General features: G+C 40.9%; 4 protein-coding genes across 6 annotated transcripts in view; 2 read left to right on the top strand and 2 right to left on the bottom strand.

The window, feature by feature from the left end:
- Nucleotides 1-5,059, top strand: part of LOC118272430 (frizzled-2) — a 156,307-nt gene extending 151,248 nt beyond the window's left edge. For 2 of the 3 annotated variants that reach the window (XM_050707996.1, XM_035588942.2), the window contains 2 exons: nucleotides 1,980-2,169; nucleotides 2,283-5,059. In XM_050707996.1, the coding sequence (XP_050563953.1) occupies nucleotides 1,999-2,169; nucleotides 2,283-3,728 (1,617 nt within the window). In that variant the 5' untranslated portion in view covers nucleotides 1,980-1,998 and the 3' untranslated portion in view covers nucleotides 3,729-5,059. Of the gene's footprint in view, nucleotides 1-1,510; nucleotides 1,673-1,979; nucleotides 2,170-2,282 lie in introns of those variants that run through there. The other variant, XM_050707997.1, reaches the window with a different exon arrangement.
- Nucleotides 5,060-5,956: 897 nt separating this feature from the next.
- LOC118272431 (uncharacterized) lies at nucleotides 5,957-24,884 on the bottom strand. The gene is made up of 10 exons (XM_050707999.1): nucleotides 24,084-24,884; nucleotides 23,149-23,247; nucleotides 21,531-21,668; nucleotides 20,115-20,226; nucleotides 16,844-16,992; nucleotides 9,672-9,849; nucleotides 9,098-9,274; nucleotides 8,559-8,661; nucleotides 8,025-8,121; nucleotides 5,957-7,713 (listed from the first exon to the last, which is right to left on the bottom strand). The coding sequence occupies exons 2-10, from the start codon at nucleotides 23,242-23,244 to the stop codon at nucleotides 7,507-7,509; spliced, it is 1,257 nt and encodes a 418-aa protein (XP_050563956.1). The 5' UTR covers nucleotides 23,245-23,247; nucleotides 24,084-24,884; the 3' UTR covers nucleotides 5,957-7,506.
- LOC118281492 (putative nuclease HARBI1) lies at nucleotides 10,394-12,746 on the top strand. The gene is made up of 5 exons (XM_050708001.1): nucleotides 10,394-11,026; nucleotides 11,338-11,528; nucleotides 11,615-11,747; nucleotides 12,053-12,194; nucleotides 12,316-12,746. The coding sequence occupies exons 1-5, from the start codon at nucleotides 10,802-10,804 to the stop codon at nucleotides 12,705-12,707; spliced, it is 1,083 nt and encodes a 360-aa protein (XP_050563958.1). The 5' UTR covers nucleotides 10,394-10,801; the 3' UTR covers nucleotides 12,708-12,746.
- LOC118281495 (myb-related transcription factor, partner of profilin) lies at nucleotides 12,796-16,357 on the bottom strand. Its single transcript, XM_050708000.1, has 6 exons — nucleotides 15,874-16,357; nucleotides 15,567-15,643; nucleotides 15,329-15,461; nucleotides 14,693-14,875; nucleotides 14,284-14,371; nucleotides 12,796-13,863 (listed from the first exon to the last, which is right to left on the bottom strand). The coding sequence occupies exons 2-6, from the start codon at nucleotides 15,626-15,628 to the stop codon at nucleotides 13,232-13,234; spliced, it is 1,098 nt and encodes a 365-aa protein (XP_050563957.1). The 5' UTR covers nucleotides 15,629-15,643; nucleotides 15,874-16,357; the 3' UTR covers nucleotides 12,796-13,231.
- Nucleotides 24,885-25,185: the final 301 nt, after the last annotated feature.

Genomic DNA, 25,185 nt, shown 5'->3' with positions numbered 1-25,185 from the left:
AAAAACCCGACTGCGTTTCTTCATAATATGAAAATGAAAAAACCCTTAAACAAGAAAGTCATCGTAAAATTAAAGCAGTCGGGACCCATTCTAAATATGAAGACTTAGTGAGGGCACATACGGCTTGCTTTCTAGAATGGGTCCCGACTGCTTTAATTTTACGATGACTTTCTTGTTTTAGGGTTTTTTCATTTTCATATTATGAAGAAACGCAGTCGGGTTTTTTAGTTTTTTAAATTATTTTACTATACACTCACTGACTGACTGACTCACTCACTCACTCACTCACTCATCAAAAACCTAGACCACTTCCAATGGTCGTATTGACTTGAAATTTGGCATGGAGGTAGGTCTTTAGGTCAAGGTAAAGGAAAAAATCTGAAAATGGCCAAGTGTGAGTCGGTTTTAAAAATAATGAAGGTGTAAATTCATACCCCTAAGGAACTAAAACAAAAAAATTATCTATATCTTCCAATGGTCGTACCGACCTAAAATTCGTTACGAAGGTTTGTATTTAGACAAAGTAAAGTAAAATAAGAAAAAAGAAAATAAACCTTACAAAAATAAATGAAATCCCACCCAAAACATAAATGTGAAAGGCTGCCAAGTTCGATAATATTGGAATGCTTCGCCTATAAAAGAAGTGAGATCTAAATAAGTACCAAGTTCCATACACAGACCTCAGATAAAAATGATATAACTTGGCAAGTTTTAATAGAAAATTATATACTTGACTTATTGCGTTTAGTAGGTTTATAACAAAGTGTGTGAAAACTTGCCAACTTGTTATATCATTTTTAACTGAGGTCTGTGTATGGAACTTGGTACTTATTTAGATCTCACTTCTTTTATAGGCGAAGCATTCCAATATTATCGAACTTGGCAGCCTTTCACATTTATGTTTTGGGTGGGATTGATTATACCGACTTTATTTGTTCGTAAATATTCTTAATCTTCTAACAAAACAGATTAATCGGTATAACTATTAGGTAATAGGAAAACGTTTAATGTTTACCACATTAAAGTGACACCGCCTTTTAATTACCTATTCATCTTTAATCGGCTTCTTTGATGCCGCTAATGTTTGTATTGACCTAATTAAGTAAAACATTGGCCTCGCAAATGATAATCACTTACAAATTAGGAGGAATCGTCATCTCTTGCGCGATTGCGACATAATATGTAGGAACATGTGTACAACACAATCTTACATCACGTTGCCACAATAAAAATAAATTACTGTTTAGTAAATAAACTACATTTGCAACGGAAGAGACTATAAACACATGACGCCTAAGCACTAAAATAGCAATACAAAGGATTTCCCAAACAATCCGGTACATTTATCAGCAAGTTATCGACATGGTATGACAATAAACGAACAGTAGTCGGCGCACAATGCGATGCGAGATATTGTGTAATCGCCGTGTACCGATACCGGGCGATAAGCGCCGATATCGGCCAGATTGTGCGATACTGCCGCCTACACGGCTGGCAGTGTACCGCGCCAACCGCACTGCGAGCGCTGCGACCCACTCGCCCGCGCCGCGGCAACAATAACAAACATGTTTGTTTTACTCTCGCATCTAACGCAGCATCAATCCAGTCACAACGCTAACTTTATACCCTAAATACTAAGTACAAGTAACATGTAATTTCAATACAAGTGCCAGTGAGTACTCCGTTACTTTACGTCGACCTCTAAAATAAGTGAATTGATAAAATGTTCGTGTTATTCTTTAACAATACGAGTGTCATCTGTCGTGATATCTGTGTTTATCGTAATTAGTGTGGAATTTAAGTAATCGATTGAAGAGTTGAATTATAGTGAGGAAAATTATTTCAACAAGAATACACCAGATTAGTGATTTAACGACAATAATCACGTGCAAGTCCCAAATGTCGAGAGTACCATAATGTTCCTGTTTGTGTAAAGGTAATTGTGTAGTGATATTAATGGTAGATGTGTAATGTTCCAGATGCGGTCGTGCTAGCAGCATGACGATGTGGTTGTGGTGGGTGGTGGCGGGCGCGCTGGTGGCGCGGGGCGGCGCGCTGCAGCCGCGCTGCCAGGAGATCACCATCCCCATGTGTCGCGGCATCGGGTACAACCTCACCTCCTTCCCCAACGCACTCGACCACGACACACAGGAGGAGGCCGGCCTAGAGGTACGTACTCGCAAACTCTTGACATTAATATTGTCACTTATAATTTCACCAGAAAGGTACCTAGTGGAAATGAACTGAGCGTTACTAATGATTGCTTTCCTTCTTGTTTCCAGGTCCACCAATACTGGCCGCTCGTCGAGATTAAATGTTCCGCAGACCTGAAATTCTTCCTATGTTCTGTATATACGCCTATCTGCATCGAAGACTATGCGAAACCCTTGCCGGCGTGTCGCAGCGTGTGTGAGCGGGCGCGGGACGGGTGCGCGCCGCTGATGCAGAAGTACGGGTTCCAGTGGCCCGAGCGCATGGCGTGCGAGCGGCTGCCGCGCGCCGGCGACCCCGACCAGCTGTGCATGGAGGAGACGGAGCGGGCGCGCGAGCCGCCGCCGCCGCCGCCCGGCCGGCGCCCGCCGCGCCCCGCCTGCACCGACCCAAAAAACTGCGCAAGCGCTGCGGGCGCCGACGCGGGCCCCACGTGCGCATGCGCGTGCAGGGCGCCGCTGGTGGGCGTGCGCGCCCTGCACAACGGAAGCGCGGCCGCAGGCGTGGCGGCATGCGCGCTGCCGTGTCGCGGCGCGTTCTTCACGCGCGAGGAGAAGGAGTTCGCGGGCGTGTGGGTCGCCATGTGGGCCGGCCTGTGCGCCGCCAGCACGCTCATGACCCTCACCACCTTCCTCATCGACTCGCAGCGCTTTAAGTACCCCGAGCGGCCCATCGTGTACCTGTCCGCCTGCTACTTCATGGTGTCGCTGGGCTACCTGGCGCGGCTCGCGCTCGGCCACGACGAGGTGGTGTGTGAGGGCGCACTGCTCCGCACGTCTGCCAATGGCCCGGGAGCCTGCACTCTGGTCTTCGTACTCGTGTACTTCTTCGGTATGGCATCATCGATATGGTGGGTGGTGTTATCCTTCGCGTGGTTCCTCGCAGCGGGACTCAAGTGGGGCAACGAAGCTATCGCGGGACACGCACAGTACTACCACCTGGCCGCGTGGCTTATACCCGCTGCTAAGACTGTGGCGGTGCTACTGGCCGGCGCCGTCGACGGCGACCCCGTGGCTGGCATCTGCTACGTCGGCAACTCATCCCCGGAGAACCTGAAACGTTACGTGCTGGCACCGCTGATCGTGTATTTCGCGCTCGGTGCAACGTTCCTTCTGGCCGGCTTCGTGTCATTATTCCGGATTCGCTCCGTGATCAAGCGACAAGGCGGAGTTGGCGCAGGCTCGAAGGCGGACAAGCTGGAGAAGTTGATGATTCGAATCGGTGTGTTCAGCGTGCTGTACGCGGTGCCGGCGGGCGTGGTGATTGGCTGCCTGGCGTACGAGGCGGGCGGGCACGAGCAGTGGGTGCGGCGCGTGGCGTGCGGGCCCGGCTGCGGCGGCCGCCCGCTGTACTCCGCGCTCATGCTCAAGTACTTCATGGCGCTGGCCGTGGGCATCACGTCGGGCGTGTGGATCTGGTCGGGCAAGACGCTGGAGTCGTGGCGCCGCGTGTGGCGCGGGCCGCGCGGGCCCCGCGACCCGGCGCCCGCCGCGCGCGCCCTGTTTAAGGACGTGTGACGCGCGCCCGCGGCGCCCGCCGCCGCCGCTCTAGTGCCGGGCGCCGCCCCGCTGGCGCCCGAGCTGCCCCCTCCGGCGCCACTGGTGCCCACCGTGGCGCCCTCTGCGCGCTCGGGACAGCCGCTCTCCGACTACGGCCCTGTCTAGTCAGTTCGGCTTCTTACTTGAAGATGTCTCGCAACAAACCGTTGAAGGTGCTGACGGAGGCCCGTCCCTCCGTCGCCGACGTAGTGGTCCCCGGCAGTGAGCTGACGCTTGACTTTGTGTTGTGACGCGCCAGTGACATAGTGCATACATAGTGGTGAGAGCGTCGCGTTGTCTAGTCCTAGTGTATCTCCGCGACGCACAAATATACGTAACTAGTGTTAAGGACCGCGGTGCGGCCGTGGCGTCCGACCCTCGCTCCTCGCTCGGATGCCTGCAGACTGATATTCTATGGACACTACCGTGTAAGCAATCTTTGTATCCGCTTAAATACAAAATTTGTTACGTCCAGTTTGATTCATAACGTCTGGGCGTTTCCAACGTAAGAGTGTGTAAAGTACTCCACTGTCGAGATACATTACCTCATTGATCACTGCCAATTTCATATGTTTTTACTGTTGACAGTGAAGTAATTTACTACTCTGTACTGATACCTCCGGGAACATCCTGGCCACACACGTACCTCAGGGGCTCACCTCCACCGCATTGCCTATAATTAGTATGTATCTCCTCACACACGTGTAGTGTTGGTGAGTCCGTGGTGTTCGTGCTGATATTGTTATTGTGACGTTAGTCCCGTAGTGTGTACCGACGCATTTTGAGCATTTTGTATCTATTGTAATGATCTCTGATGTCATATTGTAAATAGTGATCCTATATCATTTCATCCCTTTAAGTAGTAAGATGTATTCATAATCTACTTATGTATTTGTTTAACTCTTCTGTTTATGTTATTAAAACTTGTAGAAAAGACAACCCTAGTGAAAATAATATTTTTTCTATTGAGTTTTGTACAACTCCACACTAGATGGCGTTAAATGACTGTGCCGACTGGTTAGATTCATAAACTGCTACAGCCGTGGAACGCCATCTAGTGTTGAGTGGCTGACACTTTTGTAAATATAATGAACAAATGCTGAATTAAATTAGAACTGAATAAGTTGTGACGATAAAATTGTATTTTGTGCAATGGTATAGTGTATTCTTACTTAAATGTAAAGTGAATAAGATGTATGAAAAATTGTATATTGTAGCCACGGACGCCGCAGCCGAAACCATAAAAATCATTATGTAATTTATTTTATATCTAACTGTAGATAACAAATAAAGCGACTTTTTTATGTACACATATTTGTTTTACTTGGAATTTGTTTCTTATCCCAATGCAATCCCAAAGTTTAGCAAACATTCAGGATGGCTTCTGTTGGTCAGAGTACAGCAAATCGTGTGGTACCTACTTCTTATCTTTTTAAGAAAACTTAACAAAAACTGAAAGCTAAAGAGAAATATGATCGGAAGCGAGTGAGTCTTTAATCAACACTTGATATAAGTGAGGGCACAATTTCGAACTCCCACTGTTACTAAGAATTTTGCAAAAAGGAATTGAATACGAACCTACTTAGCAATGCTTTTTTAAGGGGGAAAATCATCTAATGATTTCTCTCGCCTTGGGCGAGGCGAGAGGGAGTGTCAGGCTCTTACTGCCGGGGCCACGGTAAAGCCGCTAGGTAGTCCGCAGCTCCGGATTAGGCATCAGCCCTACTGGGCCTCAACTGTGGTGGTCTGATGGCTCCTTGAGGCACTTAGTAATGCTAAGTTAGCATAGTAGACATGTTTATTATCACTTGGCCAACAAGAGAGTAGAAGCAAAATTATTTAATTTACCTATAATTGGCATCAAAGCAAGGTGTATTGCAAAGAGGACCCCTACACTTCGACAACTTTGCCGATAGATAGATAAAAGTTTAACAAAGCCAGTCCAGCAAAAGACAGACAAGCTGGTGATTATAATATCAAAGTCGTTGTTTAATTTCTTTACAGTATTTCCTGCTCAATAATGCAATGAAACGCTCAAATCCTATACTGTTAAGATCAATCAAGCAGCTTTCGAAGTGACACACAACCACTTACAATGACTTGGATCTTTTGAATTAAAATATAATAATAGTGGCCTAGTTGGTAATTTCTATATTTCTTTTCATAACATCGTAACTAAAGGAATATAAGGCTAAAAACAATTTAAATAAAACAAGAATTCAGTCTATCAAGTTTATATAGGTCTAAGTACTATAAGGTGGGGTTAATGCATTTTACAACTAATTATTGCTAGTTTGAACATTCATTTTATCAAACTGCAGTTTTCAAACAAAATCACAATGAAAACAACGCCATCTTTTGACTAATAGCAAAACTAGAAAGCGCCACCTAGCGGATACATGTTGATTTACAATAAAGGAATGAAAAAATAAACTTAATATTTTTGACAATAACATAAAACAAAGCAACGAACAATATTACTTACATATCTAGAGTCTATCACATTACATTACGTATTTTCGTTTGGACAGAATAATACATTCTTATCATTTAATTCTTTGTAACAAGAAATTGCAAGTAAACTAAGATTGCTTTACTGACTCCACTACACATAGGTATGTCTAGTGACTACCCGATATTCGATTACTAATACTTCATAATAAATAGCATACGTTAGTCATTGTAAATACTACGTCCCTAATATTGCTGAAATTCATCACTTACAGTATTACGTATAGCTTTTAAAATACCTCAGAAGAATACAAAAAGTACCTTCTTGTTACACTAAGTAGACAAAAAAATATTATCTACTGCATCTATTTATCTTATTCTTACAATTATGTCATAATTTCACTTGTTCTGTTTGTAGTTAAGTATAAGGATGGAAAGAAACCTATACTATTGTTCATTTCTAAACAATTAAATCTCTGCACTTTCCGATTTTCCAATCAACTGATCAAGCAAATACTACACGAAAAACATCTTACGTCGTTTGCGTCAGTGTTGTTAAAAAAATATTTTCTTAAGATCATATGCAGAGAAAAAAGCAATTGTCAATCATTAACATTATTCGTACGATTATTAGTTAAAATTATTTCATAAAAAGTAAAATTGTATATTTTTAAATAGATGTACTTAATCACTAATTACGTATTAATTGTTAATGGCAGTTTTCTCTCTATTTTAATCTAGCAGTTTCCTATCTTACGCTAACAGATGTCGCTACTCGTACTAAAACTTGCTGGTGTGGACGTTAAACTTTTTTCTTACAGCAATTATTTGAACTCAAAGAAATAAAATATTACATGATTGGTTATTTGTATTATTTTACTGCTAAATATCTAAAAAAATATGGCACTTTAGCAAATTTTGTGACTGTTCAGTATACTCAGGACCATTTTTTAAAGTTTTCAATCGAGATAACGACACCTTAGAATTAAATATTATGCCGACATCATTCAGTAGCTTACATTTTACATTCACGCTTTACAAAAGGCGGACTGGTTGACAAGACTTAAGTAAGTATTCACAATATAAAGATGGACAAGAATGAACACCATTGTCTTTCGTTAATGTGACGGGCAATCGGGCATTACAGTTTGAAGCACAGACAATAGATCAACCTATACCAATCTATCAATTCAATTTCAACTTTATTCCAAAACTATAAAGTTAAAAATCAATTGACAGTTTGGTATAGGTTGACCTGCATTATGTTCACTATTACCTATTTAAAGTCCGTCGTTGAAGTATGCCCTCAGCTGGTGGCAATACTATTGAAACTTTGGTAGTACTGTCCGTACTGGTCGTGTGTGTGCGTGTACTCGTGCATGTGTGTGTACGCGTGTGTGTCGTGTTCGTGGTGCGGCGCCACCTGTTGGTAGTACGGGGGAACCTCCAGCGGCTGCTCGGGTTCCATCTTGTGGGGGTCTTGCTGTTGTTGCTGCGGAGTTTGTGGGACACCCTGGAATATTTTAACCTCAAGTTATAATTAAAAATGTTGGAGTTACTTTTTCTTAGTAAAAGAACGCTCTTTGTGGAAGCGAGCAGTAGGTACTAGTGTTGTGGTCGTAGATACATTTTAATAACTAGGTTTGTATTCTTCCCAAATAAATCTTTCTTACTTAAATCAAAACTTAACGTCGAAACCCCCGTTACATCATTATACGTTGCGAATTCGCTGTTCAATTGTTTCCGACGTAATTTTCTCACCATTTGTATACAGACAAAGAACAAAACAGATAAATTAACGCTTCCAATAGTTGTTGCACTCACCTGCATCTGATACTTGCACCTCTTGAACCTCCCGTACAGTGAGGAGTACGGCAGGTTGAAGTGGATGGCTGCCTGGTTGATCGACATCTGACCCACTCTGTAAAAACATTTAAATAATCACATAATGGCAGGCTGCTACACTATTCCAGATTCATTCATCATCTTTATTCGGAAAGAAATCTACTGCTGATGCTGAATAAACAAGCTTCAAACTCTCCAAGGCTAGGGATTTAAGGATTGTATCTAGTTAGGTCACCAAAAACTAGATATTGCTGTCGTCCCCTCGAGGGCTGGTCGCAGTTTTAAGACGTGGCTTTTTTAAGGAGGGGAAATCATCCAACGTCTTAACATGATCCTTGGGCGAGGCGACAGAGTGTCAGACTCTTACTGACTAAAACCACACTGTTCCTACTCCTGCTTTTCGAGCCGGAGCCCCGGTAACCCGCTAGGCAGCTCCGAGTAAAGACGTGGTTACCGGGTCCATCAGATTATCTACATTGACTTTAGTAATTATAATATGTTTAAAAATGTTACCTGACTGCTTCGAGAGCTTCGCCCATGGCATCTTCCGACCACGGCGTGGGGTTGGAGCGAGACAACTCGATGCCTTCTCGCTTACACCGACCGTATAACGTTCCTGAAAACGCATTATAAAGTTTTACTTTTTTGCGTTATTTCACCTCAGGAGATAATTGGGAAACGTCTAATAGACTTATTGACATTCTAGACACTAAGGAACTTTCAGTATTTAAAAATAAATTACGGAAATTTTTAATTGATAAAGCATACTACACGATCCAAGATTTCCTTAATTGTTGACCAATTATTAATTATCTACTGTGTTTTGAAATGTATTAGTATTGACCTATAACAATTCCAAATTCTAATGCCAATACTAACTATGTCATTATTGTATGCCTATTAGGCAGGACATATTGATTCTTGAATATATTGCTCAGATCTGTAACTTACATATGCCCATAATAAAGATACTTTAACTTTGACTTTATATCTATGATAACTTAAGCATTTGGTATATCTGTTATGTCTGCTCCAAGTCTATCAGCTCTTACCAGTGGGTATCCCGTACTGCGAGGCGGCGCGCTGCACGGAGGAGGCGCCGCAGCGGATGGAGGCGAGCGCCAGCTGCAGGTCGGCGCGCCGCCACGCCGTCGGCGCCGCGTTGAACGGCGCGGACAGCCGGATGCCCTCGCGGCGGGCTATCTTGTACAGGGTGCTGCTGGGGATACCTGGACGTACAATGGGTTTTCCAAACTTTAAAATAATTTGGGTGAAAAGAAGATTTTTTTTAGGGAGGGGAAATTCATGCGTTGACTTCTCCCGCCTTGGAGCCCCAGTAACCCGCTAGGCAGTCCGCAGTTCCGGGTAAAGATACGGGTTTACTTTAACCGTGTAGGGCCTACGCGGTTAAGGCCGTTGACCAGATATCCAAAAGATTTTTATAATTATTAGTAACCTGAAGACGAAAAATTCGGAGATACTTAAGCCCAAGTAAATTTGGACAAAAATCTAAACAATAATGTGGTATCTATCACAATCACATAGTATTACTTATCATAAAATACAAGCAGAACTTATTGTAAAGGAATAAAACTTTTACCTTTAGAAATAAACAAAATGCCATACCATAAGCCTTGCTGGCCTTATTAGCGGAGATGGCGCCTGCCCTCAGGGCGTGCAGTGCGCCCCGCAAGTCTGCCTCGCTCCAGGACTTCGCGGCTCCCTCCTTCTTCGGCGTGTCTATGCCCAGCCGGTGGGCTCGCTGCCATAGCGTTGTCGATGGGATGCCGTATGTCGCTGATGCCTGATGTGAGAAGGGTAATTTTAAAAAGAGTACTCAGGTAAATAGAGGTTAATAATCCTGAAGGACTTACAGCTAATAAAAAAACAGATAAAAATAACACAGCACAAGTATCGTTCAGCGAATTACAAGCCCTCACGTATATAATTTCGAAAAAAATAATAATCATGTGTGAGTACATTTTTAATTTAAAAAGATGTTATAAAGAAAAAATAAATTAATTATATTATTGCTGCTTAAAGAACTTAAGGCTTAAGCTCTTTTTAGCCGAATTCACACTAGTTATTAGTATCATCATAATTAAGTAAAAAACCGTTTAACAAATTTTGCGTTCGCCTAAGTTTATTCTTAATTAACTAGGAAGAAGTAACGGTCTTATACTATAACAAATAATAAAACAACAAAACAAATGTCCTCGAAATTAATTACGTAGCTTAGTAGTCTGTAATCACGTGTCATACAAACTAAGTACTAGCTGTGTGGTCATCAAACAAAGTGTTCTACTGAAGGTTACTCGTACACTTGTATCCGTCACGCGTGTAATCTCTGGGGCCTTAGACAAAGTAACAATTTAAAAACGATAACGAAGTTAGAAAAGTCTAAAATGTATGGAGATGCGTTAAGTCACGTGGTCAATCGACATCGTTATCGCAATTTGGTAGACAATGTAACATTTCATAACGAAACCATAAAGTAACGACAACGTTCACGAACGTTATCGTGTTTACTCCATACAAATGCGTAGACAAGCAGCACTTTCAGTGTTCGTTTTCGCCTCGATCGTGATCGTCATTAGAGATAACGAAACGAACGCTAAAACGTTGTAGTTATCGACTAATATCGACACAATATGGCCGGATTTCATTCTACAGCTGATTTTTGACATTGTTTGATGACATACTCTTAGTATTTATTTTATGTTAGAGGCATTACTGCAGATCAAATAAATTATAAAATGCATTCTCTTCGGTTATTGTGGGCTGCGCACAATGAGAACGCATGGGAGAGGCGCCAAAACCGTTTAAAACAGCGACGGCAGTTGGAAACAATTGAAGAAATGCCTGAATTGTTGTTTATCCAACATTTCAGACTGAATAAAAGAGCTTTTAGAAAATTATGCAAGGACCTAGAAGCTCATGCACGATTAAAAGGTTCTTCTGAGATTCCCCTAGAAATAAAGGTAAGAAATTTTTACAATAATAAATCAATTTAATTATATGTTTTGCAGGCAATTAATGTTATTAGTTATTAATCCTTATAACTTGAGTAAAAGCATTATTATATCATAGCATTATATATATATAAATAAAAGATATTAGATTCTAAGTATATAACCAAAATATTGTGGTAAAAGCATTATTATATCATAGCATTAGTTATATAGGTATATAACAAAAATATTGTGGTGCGACACAATACTTTATTAACTGTTGTATAGGTAAGTAATAATAAAACCACATAAATCTACCTATGTATTATTATAATTTCCAGGTGCTCTGTGCTCTTAGCTTTTTAGCTACTGGGTCATACCAGAAAATTGTGGGTCTAGGCCAGCATTTGACACAGCGGACAACAAGTCGCTGCATCGGGGAGGTTGTCAATGCCCTTAATCACAATTGGATGGTCAGCAGGTGGATAGTGTTTCCACAAACGCCACAAGAAAGATCCTTGATCAAAGAGAAGTATGTAAATAAATTTTTAAATAGTTTAAATCACTAATTACTAATTTCCTAAGGTTCCTAGATAAAAAATATGTTATAATTTACAGATTTCAAAGGACATATAATTTGCCTGGTGTGATAGGATGCATTGACTGTACCCATATTGCTATCACAAGACCGGTTGAAGAGGAACACACATTTTTTAATAGAAAAGGATATCATTCCTTAAATGTTCAAATGGTAAGCTGCTGGATAAATTCTAATCATAATACATATAAACTTATGTGGGTAACAAACTTCCCTGAAACTATGTATTTAAAAATAAATAACTCTTTATAATAAGAACTCAATCAGGAATGTAAGAGTAAGCCTATATGCCAAGAGGCACAACGAAAGAATGGGACATATTATTGTGTACAAAGTGAAATCTGTAAAATTGTAAGTTGGTACCTTAATTCGAAATTAAATCCCTTCCCCACGGTGCAATTTGGTTCTTTGTGGAAACCAAACAATAAATACTTAGTTTTATTTTATTTTCTTTCCAGATATGTGATTATGACTTGCGCATAATAAATGTAAATTCCAAATTTGGTGGAGCAACACATGACTCACACATATGGTCTGCGAGCCACGTGAACACATACATGGAAGGACTTCATGAAAGTGGTGAACATGTTTGGTTATTAGGTAAGTTGTTTCGTAACAGTAATTGCACTATAATTAAGTGAGCATGACTACAAATCAACAAAGTTTATTTAATTCTTTATTAGAACTGGAGTATTAACAAAAATAAATTTCCTTTTTTTAGGAGATTCAGGCTATCCACTGCGGCCCTGGTTGATGACGCCTATATTAAATGCTGAACCCGGATCCCAGGCAGAGGTGTACACAAGACGTCATGTGCAAGCCAGGTCTCGCATTGAGCGCTGTTTCGGATTACTTAAAGCTCGTTGGAGGTGTATGCTTCGACACAGAGTTCTTCACTATCACCCTTACATGGCTAGCAAAATCACTAATGCATGTTGTGTGCTGCACAACATTGCATTAGATGCTAGAATACCACCTCCAAGTGATATGCCAGTTGAGGGTCTACAAGATAGTGAAGATCATGCTGTACAATATAGCACCTCCAGCAATGATAATCAAAATGATTTAATCCGAGGCAGGGCTATGCGCAATTACTTAGTTAGTAGGATGTAATATAAATGAGAATAAATAAAAATAACTTACTATTAAATATTTTAATATTTTTATTAAGTGACTTGATAAACTCTTTAAAATTTTAACCTTTACATAATTGTTATCTCTAAAAACATAATATATTAATCAGCCTTTATACGTGCACTGCTGGGCATAAAAAAAGCCTTACTTTAAGAGGCCAAAATCCAACATGCAAGTTAGAAATAGATAACGTAAATGTCTATCAACTTAAATATTAACTAAAATAAATGCCTTATTTTGAGGTAAATATAAGCAAAACTTAAAAACAGAAGAGAAACAAAATCAATAATCAGTCTTAAAGTTACAGTCTTAAAATTGGGCAGTAAAAGAGGCAACATTAGATAATTAAACGAAATCACTTCTTGCGCGCAAAGAGTTTTGAGTTTATATTATATTGTAAAAACAGCCTTAGAAATTTTGAATAGAATGCCTAAGGCTTCAGACATACATATTAAAAAACCTTTGATGACTACTATAGCAATAGGGTCAAGACAATTGCTGACCTACTCAATGTTCAGCGGTTCTGTGTTGTCCCTACTGCGATAATAGTCAAGCCAAGCTTGAGCGACGTTTACTAATGAGTTAAAAACCAGGTTCCGTTCGTGCTCAATCTCCAATGCTCGAGAATCTCGCTCATGTTGTAGCCTAGTCCGAGTTTCCTCCAGCTCCAGGCGTCGTACTTCTACGGCCGTAAATTCGCTTGCCGCTCTCTCGAAGGGGGTCGGTGCCCGTCTACGGCGAGCACTCAATCGAGGGCGGTGGGGAGAGGCAGCAGACTGCGGTGTCGCTGGCGATCTCAACCGCAGACGACGCCTTGTGGGTGGAGAAATAGCAGACGTGCGGGGGGCATGTGGCCGTCTTCGCCTCGGAGTAGCGGGAGCTGCAATGGTTGGCGGGGATTGCGCTAACGGGGATGGCGCTGCCGGGGCTGGTGTGGCTGGTGGGGCTTGCGTAACAGCCTGCGCTGGCGGGTCTGGCGTAACAGGCTGAGCTGGCGGGGCTGGCGTAACAGGCTGGGTTGGCGCAACAGGCTGCCGTCCTTGAGTCGAAGTCTGGTATGATGAGGATGGCAGAACCCAATTATTTGAGGGCTGTGAAGTGGAAAGTTGAGGTGACAAAGTCAGTTGTGGAGTTTCTGCAAAAGAAAATGAGTGTTATTTTGGTGTTTATGGACCCTTTGTTTGTTCAAAATGTTTTCCTAAAGCAAATCCTGCTAATATTGTAAAATGTTTGATAGTCACTAAATCATGCAAAAACTGGCACACAGGTTTAGAATATAAATAGCAAAACTGAGGTTCCCTAGGAATTTAATATTCTACATATACATAACAAATAAAGATTATGATACTAGCTGTTGCCAGCGGCTTCGCAAATAATCGAGTTAAAAACTATCCTATGTTACCTATGTTAATCTAAGTTATAAACTATCTGTGTACTAAATTTCATCAAAATACTTTCAGTAGTATTTGCGTGAAAGAATAATAAACATCCATCCAAACAAACTGCCATGTTTATAATATTAGTAAGAAGTAAGATTTGAACTCTTTATACTTACCATCTACAATTTCCAAATATACTGAATCATCTTGGGTGACAGGATTATCTTGGACGGCAGGACCATCATGTGCAGTATTTATAGATCTCTGAAAAGAATCGGCATGGTAGATTTCATAAAAATAAGTGGTAGATGTAATGAAATTATTTATTACTGAAAAAGTGTATTTATTTTAAGTAAGGTATGTAAAAATAATAATAATATTTATAAATACTACTTCATAACCAACTTAACCAAGTTAAAACTATTATATCCAAAACTGAAATGGTGTCTTTCATGTAAGTAAAGTAAAGTTACTTGGCTGACCAATGTATTAACATTATTAGGAATATTTATTTGCCATCTGCCTACTAGAGACAATTAAGTAGATCATTGAGCAGGAGCCTTGAAGATGTATAATAGTACTTACATTAAATCCTAGCTCTTCTACAGAGTCTTGTCCTGCCACTGCTAAAGTACCCATTATAGCCAGCACTCTTTCATCGCTAGCTGACAAGGCTTGCCCGCTTGCTGGACCACCTCCAGTCCCTCTTGCATGGTGCCTTATGGCCAACGCCTTTTTTTTTGTCTTGGACTTCCAATCTGCCCACACCTTTGTTGAATAAAAATCAGTCATAGTTATAAGTACCTATGTTATAAGTGTAAATGAGATTAAAAAGTCAATTTTGTAAGAATTTTCACAATTAGTTAAAAAATAATAATAACGTGCAGGGCATACTTATACTTGTTTGACTTTTTGTAGTAAGAATGTAAAATTTACTTGTAAGTTTTCTTTTAAATATTTGCTTAAAAGAGAACTCACAACTAAGAAAGCAAATATTTATGGTATGTGCCAATAAAAGTTTCTTCTTTCTTACTATGGGTTTCAGAGATTGATTGTCATCATCATAATTATAAAAAGTCCCCAGTCAAGTAATAACAGATAAATGATTACAAGCCAACCTTCATAATCACAAGGGTGTGTCCACTTATCCAAAACCCTTTAGAAAATAGTTTGCTAGCAACTCTATCATCACACCACTTTTTTCAAAAAATGGATCCTTACTTTTTTCCACTTGTCTGTAGTCTTGCTGACACCACCACCAACAGCATTCAATATGTTGGTCAGTTCAGTCCATAGTCGGTCTGACCGTACCCGACCTTGTGATCCAGCAAGAGGCCTCGCCAGGTCACCATGACTGTAACATAAATAAACAAAGATTCAGTATAAGTACTTCACTTTTAAAATAGTGTCATTGTGTACATTACATAGGTACTAGTGAATAAAACTTGATTTTACTTACGTTGCCATATACTCAAGCAGTGTTGACAATTGTTCCTGACTTGCTCGCACTCTTGATTCCATGTTTTATCACTATCACTAAAAATTATAATAGATTAGAACACCAGTAATTTATAAAAATGAGTCTAATTTGATTATAGGTATTATCATTAAGTTTAAAAAGTTTACAATTTAGAGTAATAATACTCTATTCACTTACCACTACACAAAGTTAGTTTTTAATATAATTTAAAATACTTTAACTGTACGATTTCACTCAAGTAAAACGACTTTAGTTAAAACGTTAAAACAAAGACTATTATACTTACTAGAAATTACGTGGACTGTCTTATGCGAGGGCTAGTTCGATATTGAACGAATAAAGACATATTTGTAGGAAGCACTTGAGCCCAGTGAGTGGTTTTCGGATATTTACGTCTGGGCTAAGGGCGTCGTAGCACAACCACTTGAAGCTCACCGGCGCGGCGACCACCGTGCCAATCCCGTGACGTCACCCAGCACTCCAATGTCGCTGACTGTGATAACATCATCCTCACGAACTACGGCAATCGCCAACAACTCACTTACTTAAAATTCGAAAACAACAATAACTCGCGGGTATAATTCGCGGTATCCATTTGAACTTCTTGAGTGACACTGACAGCTAAATTTTCGTTACCATAACCAATATTTTTATTTTTTAGCGAACATTCGATTCGACACAACGATAACGATCGCGATGTTACTTTGGCTAAGAATTTTTTGTCGTCATCGTTGAGACGATAACGATTTTAGATATCGTTTCGTTACCAAGCGATGTTACTTTGTCTAAGGACCCTGCCTCGTCAACCGTGACTACAGCGGCTGGCTTTATCTAATAAAATTAACTATTTCAGTTAGTACTAACTGCTACTTATTTTGGAAATATAATAAGGTATCTGTACCATATTCTTGTACTTCAAATAACTTGTATAATTTTCGTAAGACAAAAAGTTTATCTGCAAATTCCAATGTGTAACTTTCGTTTATTGTTTAGTTCAACTTCTTCTTTTCTTCTATTTTTTTATCTTAATAAGGTATTCCTACTCTCGTAAGGATTACCTATGTATGTATAATTAAAAAGTTAAATGTTTTGGCTACGCTTTCACACATTTAATACACAATAAATAGATAGAAACAGCCTTTTGTACAAAAACATGAGAAAAGTTGATCAAAGTTTGTCACTACATATTTTTATATTATCAATTTTCATATAATTTTTACCTTTTGTTAAATATCTTTGGCCTTTTAATCTCTTACCTTGGTAAGACTCATCTGATGGTTTCTAAGTGCGTCCAGGGCCCGATCCATGTCCTGCTGCGTCCAGCTCTTGGGGCTGTGTCGGGGGGCAGGCGAGGCTTGCCGGCCGCATGAGTCGCTGGTGTCATCGCCGCTTAGATGCTGTTGTTCTGTGACAACATCATCATATAATATGTCAATCTAATATATAAAATTCTCGTGTCACAGTTTTCATTGCCATACTCCTCCGAAACGGCTTGACCGATTTTGATGATTTTTTTTGTGCTTATCCGATATCTATGAGAATCGGCCAACATCTATTTTTCATCCCCCTAAATGTTAGGGGTAGTACAACTCAATTTTTTTTAATTTTCCGCGCTGATAATATATCATATTATGTATCTAGCAACCGAGGGATAGACAACAAGGGAGTTGCCTCACAAGTTCAGTATGTGGATGATCTTTCTTTAATTTAAAACACCCTACTCCGTCAAAATGTAAGGACAATTCCGGCTTTATGGAATATTGAGATCATTTAAAATTTATTCTTCTATTCAGAAAGATAGATTTACAATTAATACGTATACATTGAAGATTTGATGCAGAGAGTAAAGTAAAAAGAAACGTGTTTCAATAAGCAATTATATCTGTAACAATTGACAATCAACTCTAGTTCTAATAAATCGGTAGCTATAGCTAAGCATACACCTACTAATTTGTAGCAATTCTCAGGAAACTAACGAACTGTGAGAAAAATCTAGAGTAATCTGGTTATGGAACCTATTGTAGGGTCCCCAATACTTCTCACGATGAAACAAACCGGTTTGAAATGGACTGTCCAACTTTTACACTAAAAGCGAAAAGTAATTAAAATAAATCAGTTTCGAATGCGAACCATTCTAAAATGGCGTGCGTAAACAAGAAGCCAGCTTTTATTGCGAAACGTTTAATGAATCGCCCATTACTGACAATCAATATTTGCTAGATATACGGCCTCCATACTTAGACCCACATATTTGATTCATATGCAATGTAGGTGCACTGCACACGTTAAAATGTAAAATGAGCAATTGAATATAACGCTTTAATGTTTAAGTTAGGCTTAAACAATAACCATAAGGTCCTCAAGTGTTACTGTGTACCATGAGCTTGTGTAACAAGATGCATGAATATGTTACCAACTAAAAAGTAAGTAATGTTTGTAGGTGGCTCTCTGGTGCTACTACCTATATATCCTACTAGCTGTGCCCGCGACTTCGTCCGCGTGGAATAGTTATTTTAGACATTGTATTTATTTTTGCAAACAACTTTCTCAGCTTCATAAATTATAGCTGTTACCCACGGTTAATTTGTGCATTGAAAATTCGTGATAGCACTGGATTATAATTATAAGGAACAATCTACACTCATTTCTATACCTTTAACACGAATTATTGCTGTGTTTCCACTGTCTTCCGGAGACCTGCGCCTATAGGTTGGGTAACCGCCACCCCGGTTTGTGTTTCAGAAATAAAATTCCTAGGGTACTTTTTAGATGGGCTCGCTATATACGCGTTATAGCAGTGGTAAGTCCCCTCTTTGAAGAGTGGCTTGAGAGGCGTCCTCACCTACCGCCTGACGCAGGTACTTACCGGACACGGAAGTTTCGGTTGGTACCTGTTTCGAATTCGGCGGGAGGAAACACCCGGGCGTTTCGTCTGGGTGTCGTCATTGCGAGGACCGCCCGGAAGATATGGTGGAGCATACAGTGGCGGTGTGCATTGCATGTGCTGAGCATCGCCATGTCCTTAGGGATGTGAATGGCGACGGTAACCTCTCACGTCCGACTCTAGTTCAGGCCAAGGTGCGGAGCGAGGGGGAAACGGACGCCGTCTCCCCCTTCTGCGAAGCAGTCATGCTAGCTAAGGAGGAGGCGGAGCGCGTGAGGGAACGATCCTCATCACGCCCCAGCCGCCGCAGAAGACACTCGGGGCGTCGAGGATCGCGTGACGATCCCCGGCCACCGTAAGCGCGGGTCTGCGGACGGCGAGTAAGAGTAGCTCGTCGCCCGACCAAAACCAGACCCGTGCGTACCGTGTGTCGCGTTCTGTGCGCGCCTCAAAGAGCCAGGCCATCACAGATGTGACCCAATAGGGCTGATGCCCGATCCGGTGCTGCAGACAACGTAAAAGATTACCGGGGCCCCGGCTCAAATCAGAACGGGGTGATTTTTACACTCCTTCTCGCCTCACCCAAGCCAGGAGTAGCCAACGGATGATTTTCCCCCCTCAAAAAAAAAAGAAAGAGTACTTTCTAGAACAAAATTAAATGTTTTCTTTCATACATGGTGACGTAAGGTTATGAAATCCTCAAGGACCATATTTTTATACCCTATCATATTTTTATGACAATAAATTGAAGAATTAGATTTTTTTGTTTGTCAAATATTTCAGCCGATATTATTGCACTATACATAGAATCTTGTTGTACAATACTTTGTTAGACAGCCACAATAAAATGTGGGCGTGTGGTAAACCGCTTTCTTGCCATTCTACGCTGTAAACAAAGGCTTTCGATGGTCAATGATCAAAAAATGTTTTACTTCGTTAGTAAGACTATAATTTTTTTGAGTATAGTTACACCTCCTCTCCGCGTCGCTCGCAAACAATGCCCCTCCTCCAGGCAGCGTCATGTTTCGCACATCATGCGGCGCGGGTGAATTTTATATCGGAGTTATTTTAAAATTGTAATATCTTCTAAGATGTTTGTTGAACTTTAGTGATGTCAATGACAATTTTGTTCACAATTAAATACTCTTAATGAACAACACATTTATTTAGATAAAGATTAATATTTTTTCGTTAATACAACTCTTAACAAATAATGCATTAATTTCGACCCAGTTTGATTACCATAAAAACGATTCTAGTAAGTTAATCCTAAAAGATAGACATATACTGTCGCGGACTTTTTTTTAGATCATTTTAAGAGGAATAATTCTTTCATACATATAATTTTCGTATCTTGAACCATTTTCGCAGCGCACGCAACGGAAGCTCTCAAGAATTAATCATTTCCCCCGTTTTGTCCACATTTTCCTTTATATCTTCGCTCCTAATGATTATAGCGTGATGTTTTATAGCCTATAGCCTTCCTCGATAAATGGACTATCCAACACAAAAAGAATTATTCAAATCGGACCAGTAGTTCCGGAGATTAGCGCGTTCAAACAAACAAACAAACAAACAAACAATCAAACAAACTCTTCAGCTTTATAATATTAGTATAGATGGGACAAATGCCCGTAACATACCTCCTTCAGACGAGGGTTCGTCCTTGATGGCCAGCAGCGGCATGAAGTCCGTGGAGTCAGGCACCTCATGCACGTTCATAAAGTCCATGTGCCGGTCCAGCAAAGACGTGCTCTGCGCAAACAACCGTTGGTACTTCAATCAATTTGTTGATTCATTTGTTGTTTAAATTAGACTATATGGCCAATAAAAACATTTTCATGTAAAATGTTGTCAAGAAAGTAATTAGACACATGTCCAGACCTAAATCTAGAAGCCCTAATTTATAAATACTACCGTTGTAGTTCGTCGCACGTAGTGTGTGATAAGTAGCTCGTAGCGCATAACTCGTAGTTCGTAGCGTGTAGCGCGTAGTCCGTAGCGCATTGTTGTTAGCGCGTCGCTCGTAGCGCGTAGCGCATACTTCGTAGCACTTATCTCCGTAGTACGCAGCGCCGCTGTCCGTGCTACGTGGTCCGTAGTAGGCAGCGTGTGGTTCCCAGCGCGTAGATCGCAGCGTGTTCCCCACGCGTAGCGCATAGTTCATAGTGTGCGGCGCCGTAGCGCGTGTTCCGTAGTACGTTGCTCGTGATTCCTACGCGTACGCTCTATTTACGCGTAGCTCGTAGTGCGATCCTCTTTCCTCGTAGCGCCGTAGCTGATAGTGCGTACTAAGTCGCGTGTGGTCCACTATAGTCCCTAGCACCTTTGGAGCAAATAAATAATTTCTATTCCTATTTCTAGCACGTAAATCGTAGCGCGCGAACTTCCCGCCGTAACTTAAGTGTAAAATTAGGGCTTGTAATTTAGGGCTGGGACCTAGGTCATCTTGCAAGGTACTCACTCTAAAGTAAGTTACATAAGCCTGCCTACAAGATAACGTGGATGAACTGATATATCAATGAGCATTCTTCAAACTTAGTCCTTGACTACGTGTAAAGTCTCTAAGAAATAAATAAAAAGAGAAAAAAAGTAAAAAATACTTGGTCACCGCTAAATTCATTAGGTTCCTCAATATAATGTAATTATCTATAAATTAAGAGATTAATTAAGAAACATCCGTTACTCGCTCATTAATATTCAAATTGTATAACAAAAATGTTTAAACTCGGGAACATTAACATCCTACTTTATACAATTAGAACCTTGTCAATAGATTATGTTATAAGTAGTTAAATGGTTACTCATTTAAGTGAAGTCTTGACATTTAAAGTAATCGTCTTGAAACTATAAAGTCAGTAGTCTAAGCAACCTTCGTGTTAGTAAACTAGATTTAACTTATAAAGATACACTCCGTATAAAATTAGTCATGACCAAGTGGCCAAATCTACCATCAGATACTTATAGGTCACTCAGTTATGGTCGTAAATCTACGTACTGATTTTTTTTTCGTTATAGCAATGAAATAGAAGCCGTTTTAAATTTTGAAAATGGAATACCTTGGCATTGTGCGGTGCTGACTCGAGCGTCTCTAGTGTAGTGGTCGGTGGGGTCTCTGCTCGTTCCTGTTTCACGCACACAGGTGTCGCTGCCGGGCCTGCGGGTGCCAGGGGGGCCAACTCCTCTAAACCACTGGCCTGATAGTAATAACGTGGTAATTAGTTACTGATTTAACTCTAATTCAATAGTCATTAAACTTATCTTAGGTTCATAAAAATTCTAATAGCAAAAAATACAAAGATATAAAAAAGATCTGTTGTAAAATGATTACACAGTGTTCAGTCGATAAGAACGTAAAGTTGTTAGTTGTTAGTAGAGTAGCTTACACTAACATTTGAAGACGGAAGCAATTACTTCTCAAATTGAGCATCAAACAAGCAGTTAACCTACGTTGTCAATGAGTCGCAGTGTCGTGTTACGACACGCGAGGGACTCTCACAGCTGAAGGAGGGAAATAAATCATTACGTGCGCATACTAGACGTCTTGAGGCTAGAAACAATCAACCTGTCACATCGCATCCATGCCAACCATACTGCACTACGCAGGGACACGTGACTAATGGCCAGGCTTAATAGCCTAGCTATCGGTAGATCGGGTGACCAAAACAAAATTATTTTTCTTCTACATTTAAATGTGTCAAACTTTTGTGTCTTCTTTTCGCAGATGAGACTGGCCATAAATAAATCTGCATCAATTAGACTGAACACAAAAAAAAAACTTAATTTTGCACACAAACAGCGTAAAAGTAAAATTTCTCATAGACATCACTCGGCGAGAACTTTTGCCGATACACCAGTATGAAAGTAAATACCTTTCTATAGGTCAACTTTTAAGAATTTCTCATCATAACAAGCTTACTATAGTTCATCTTTTAGCACTTTTCTGCGCCAATTTATCTAGTGGTGTGCGTGTCGGCATCAAAAGTAACTTTCTACTACATATTGAGAGAGTACAAATCTTTTTCCGCATAATGTATGTACGCTGCTACAATCTCCACAAAGTGGGCAAAATGGAACACGTTTTTATAATTTGATTAGCGGTTGAAAAACTCTTTTACGAGTTGTGGTTACGCGTGCTGCGTTTCAGCGTTGAATGACCCTAATGTTAGACTTATTACATGTGAATTACAAACATAGATAACACCCCACTTAGTCTCATCGTCTTGTGAATGACAAGTTTGTGTAATACTGTAGTAGATAGGTACTTAATATGAAACAATTTTGTAGGTACCACTTATAAAGTTACAACTCGAGCACGGCTTTTCAAATACGCATTATTTTTGGTATTGCGAACACGTCTCCGTTTCGAATGCCAATAAAAATATTCAAAAGAAAAACAATATTGTTTTAAAATACACCGGGAAAGTTATAAAAATTAAAAGCGCAAGCATTGGGTCGGTTGTACATGAATATGTAGTTAAACTTAATGTACGGTACCTTAGTAGTTAGACACTTGAAAAACTCCGCTTCGTTAAATACAAAGTTTTAAATACCAAACCACTACGGACTACTAAATACATCTAATCTAAAGCTACAAATAAGTATGTAGGTATCTATAAATCATTCAACGTTCGCGAAAATCGTGCAACAAAATAACAAAATGCTAATTAAAGTTACCTGACTGGATAGATAACTGTGCGCGAATTGTGAGTCGCTGTCTTCCTCGTCCGAGAGTGGCTCGCATTTCACTTGAGACAGTCCGTGGCCGGGCATTTCCTAGCGAACCAAGTTAGGAAGAATTTCAATCAAAACGATGATTATGGGTAACACACTGATATCATTAAAAGTTCCACAGTTTGTAAGAAGTATGTTTTCTACTTAATTTCTTATTAACTTCTATAAAAGTTTATGTCGACGTTACAGTCGCATTTTTCACAACAACAAAAGCGCGCTAAACCTATCCTGCGAGTGTAAACAAGACCGGGGCACCCCATGTTCTCTCCGCAATGTCGCAGAAATCGAACAATCGCCATGTTATAAGTAGGTTTACATAGGCAATTAGACAAAAGGAAGCGAGCTTTATTGAATTTTTTCTCGATTGGTGCACAAATGAAGAGTGCAAAGTTTGGCTCTCTCTTTCCCGCTCGCGGGCCAGACTGTCTCACGAGCTTTTTTAATTTTGTTTGTTTAAAGCCCTTATGCATGTCGCTGGCGTATAGGAAGTTCAACGTGGAAACTTTCAAATGAAACAAACGCGCGTAACCGATTCAAAACTTTACACGTATAAGAAAACTTGTAAGTTTTTGGGATAAGCGACTTTAAGAGGTTGATGATAGCGTGTATATTTGTACGCTATCACCTGTCAGAGGTGGAGGAAAGTAGTGAATGTAAAGTTGCGCGGTTAACCCTCTCTCGTCGCTTCACATCGTTCCATTCGAGGACGGACGGCCACAGCGCACGTCTGCGCGACCCCGACACACCGCGAGATACGAAAACACATTCACTTTCATCGTCTTCCCGGCACACGGCGAAGGACGGTGCGAAACGGGTGCCGATAAACGCGAGGGAAACGGAATTGCCGAAGACGAGGGCGCGAAATTCACTCGACTCACCTAGTCGGTCAGCGGTGGCCGCCGCAAGCACTCGCCCGCGCCACACATGCACCGCGGACTCGTCACGGCACCCGCGACTGCACGGTGACCTTCGGGAAACGATGAGATGTCGCAAATGAAAGTGAATTCGGCACACACCCGGCCGAGTCTGCGTCGCTGCGTGGCGCATGTTTAGGAGGTGCAGGGCGGGCGCGTGCTGATTTTTTTCCGCGCCAAAGAAATAAAAACAAACGCCTTTTTGCCGGGAACCGGCCGCGCACCGCGCTGTAGCGCTGCTCCCTCTCTCGCCGCCACCGCTGCGAGCGACGGCGACGTGGCCCACACGCTCAGACAGACTCAGTTAGACCACTATGCAGGAGGCAGGCTAAACTTTAAAAACTACTTTTAATAGTTTCCGTCTTGAAATGAAAAGCTTCCCTATCACCGAACTGTACAGCATGTACAAAAATGTGCGCCAAGTCGGCGGGGAGGGTAGGTGCATTATAGCGCGTGTAGGTATGCAGGGAGGCGGTAGGGGGTGGTCCGGACGCCCGACCAGTCGGCGCCCCGCGCGGCGCCTTCTCTCTCCGCTCCGATTGATTTTTATTACAAGAATTTCGCTCGTGGTTTTTTTTTTGTTTCCCGCACACCGAGAGCCTGGCGACGCACACAAAGAGAATCGTATAATTCGTTTGTACGAACTTACTAATGCTATTGATTTTTATAACGAAGCGACAAAGCCGTCGGGGGACGGGCGCAGGCTGTGTCTTTAAAACAAGGAAAAGTATCAGCAGTATTCACTTCCCGCGCTGCCTGTACATGTGTTTTGTACAGTAATACAGAATACTGTTGTATGTACTGTTATTCATTGCGTCCATTATAATTATGGAAATATTTCAACAAACAACTGCGTTTCAGTTTTATTATATTAGTCGTAAAAGAGAATAATTAGCCGAGAAGTCGGTTTATTTGAACAAAAGTATAAACGCAAACAATAAAAACAGGTCCTGGGTTCGATTCCCAGATTCTCGGGAGCAGATTAGTGTAAACCTGAAGTCGAATAATGGTTGTAAAGAAATTGTATCATTCTACCCATAATGGTAAACAAACCTGTTTAAGACAG

Source organism: Spodoptera frugiperda, chromosome 4, assembly GCF_023101765.2.
Source record: "Spodoptera frugiperda isolate SF20-4 chromosome 4, AGI-APGP_CSIRO_Sfru_2.0, whole genome shotgun sequence".
Taxonomy (NCBI): Eukaryota; Metazoa; Arthropoda; class Insecta; order Lepidoptera; family Noctuidae; genus Spodoptera; species Spodoptera frugiperda.
This window is presented reverse-complemented; position numbering and strand designations above follow the sequence as displayed.

Excerpts from the sequence above, each read along its gene's own strand:
- LOC118272431 (XM_050707999.1), bottom strand. The coding sequence starts at position 23,244 with ATGCCCGGCCACGGACTGTCTCAAGTGAAATGCGAGCCACTCTCGGAC. Across the intron at positions 20,227-21,530 it reads CAGCACCGCACAATGCCAAG|AGCACGTCTTTGCTGGACCG; the intron begins GTATTCCATTTT and ends TTGTTTGCGCAG. Across the intron at positions 9,275-9,671 it reads TAAGGCCAGCAAGGCTTATG|GTATCCCCAGCAGCACCCTG; the intron begins GTATGGCATTTT and ends TTGTACGTCCAG.
- LOC118281492 (XM_050708001.1), top strand. The coding sequence starts at position 10,802 with ATGCATTCTCTTCGGTTATTGTGGGCTGCGCACAATGAGAACGCATGG. Across the intron at positions 11,027-11,337 it reads AGATTCCCCTAGAAATAAAG|GTGCTCTGTGCTCTTAGCTT; the intron begins GTAAGAAATTTT and ends TATAATTTCCAG. Across the intron at positions 11,748-12,052 it reads ATTCCTTAAATGTTCAAATG|ATATGTGATTATGACTTGCG; the intron begins GTAAGCTGCTGG and ends TTTTCTTTCCAG.
- LOC118281495 (XM_050708000.1), bottom strand. The coding sequence starts at position 15,628 with ATGGAATCAAGAGTGCGAGCAAGTCAGGAACAATTGTCAACACTGCTT. Across the intron at positions 14,876-15,328 it reads CTACAGACAAGTGGAAAAAA|GTGTGGGCAGATTGGAAGTC; the intron begins GTAAGGATCCAT and ends TATTCAACAAAG. Across the intron at positions 13,864-14,283 it reads ATATTTGGAAATTGTAGATG|AAACTCCACAACTGACTTTG; the intron begins GTAAGTATAAAG and ends TTTCTTTTGCAG.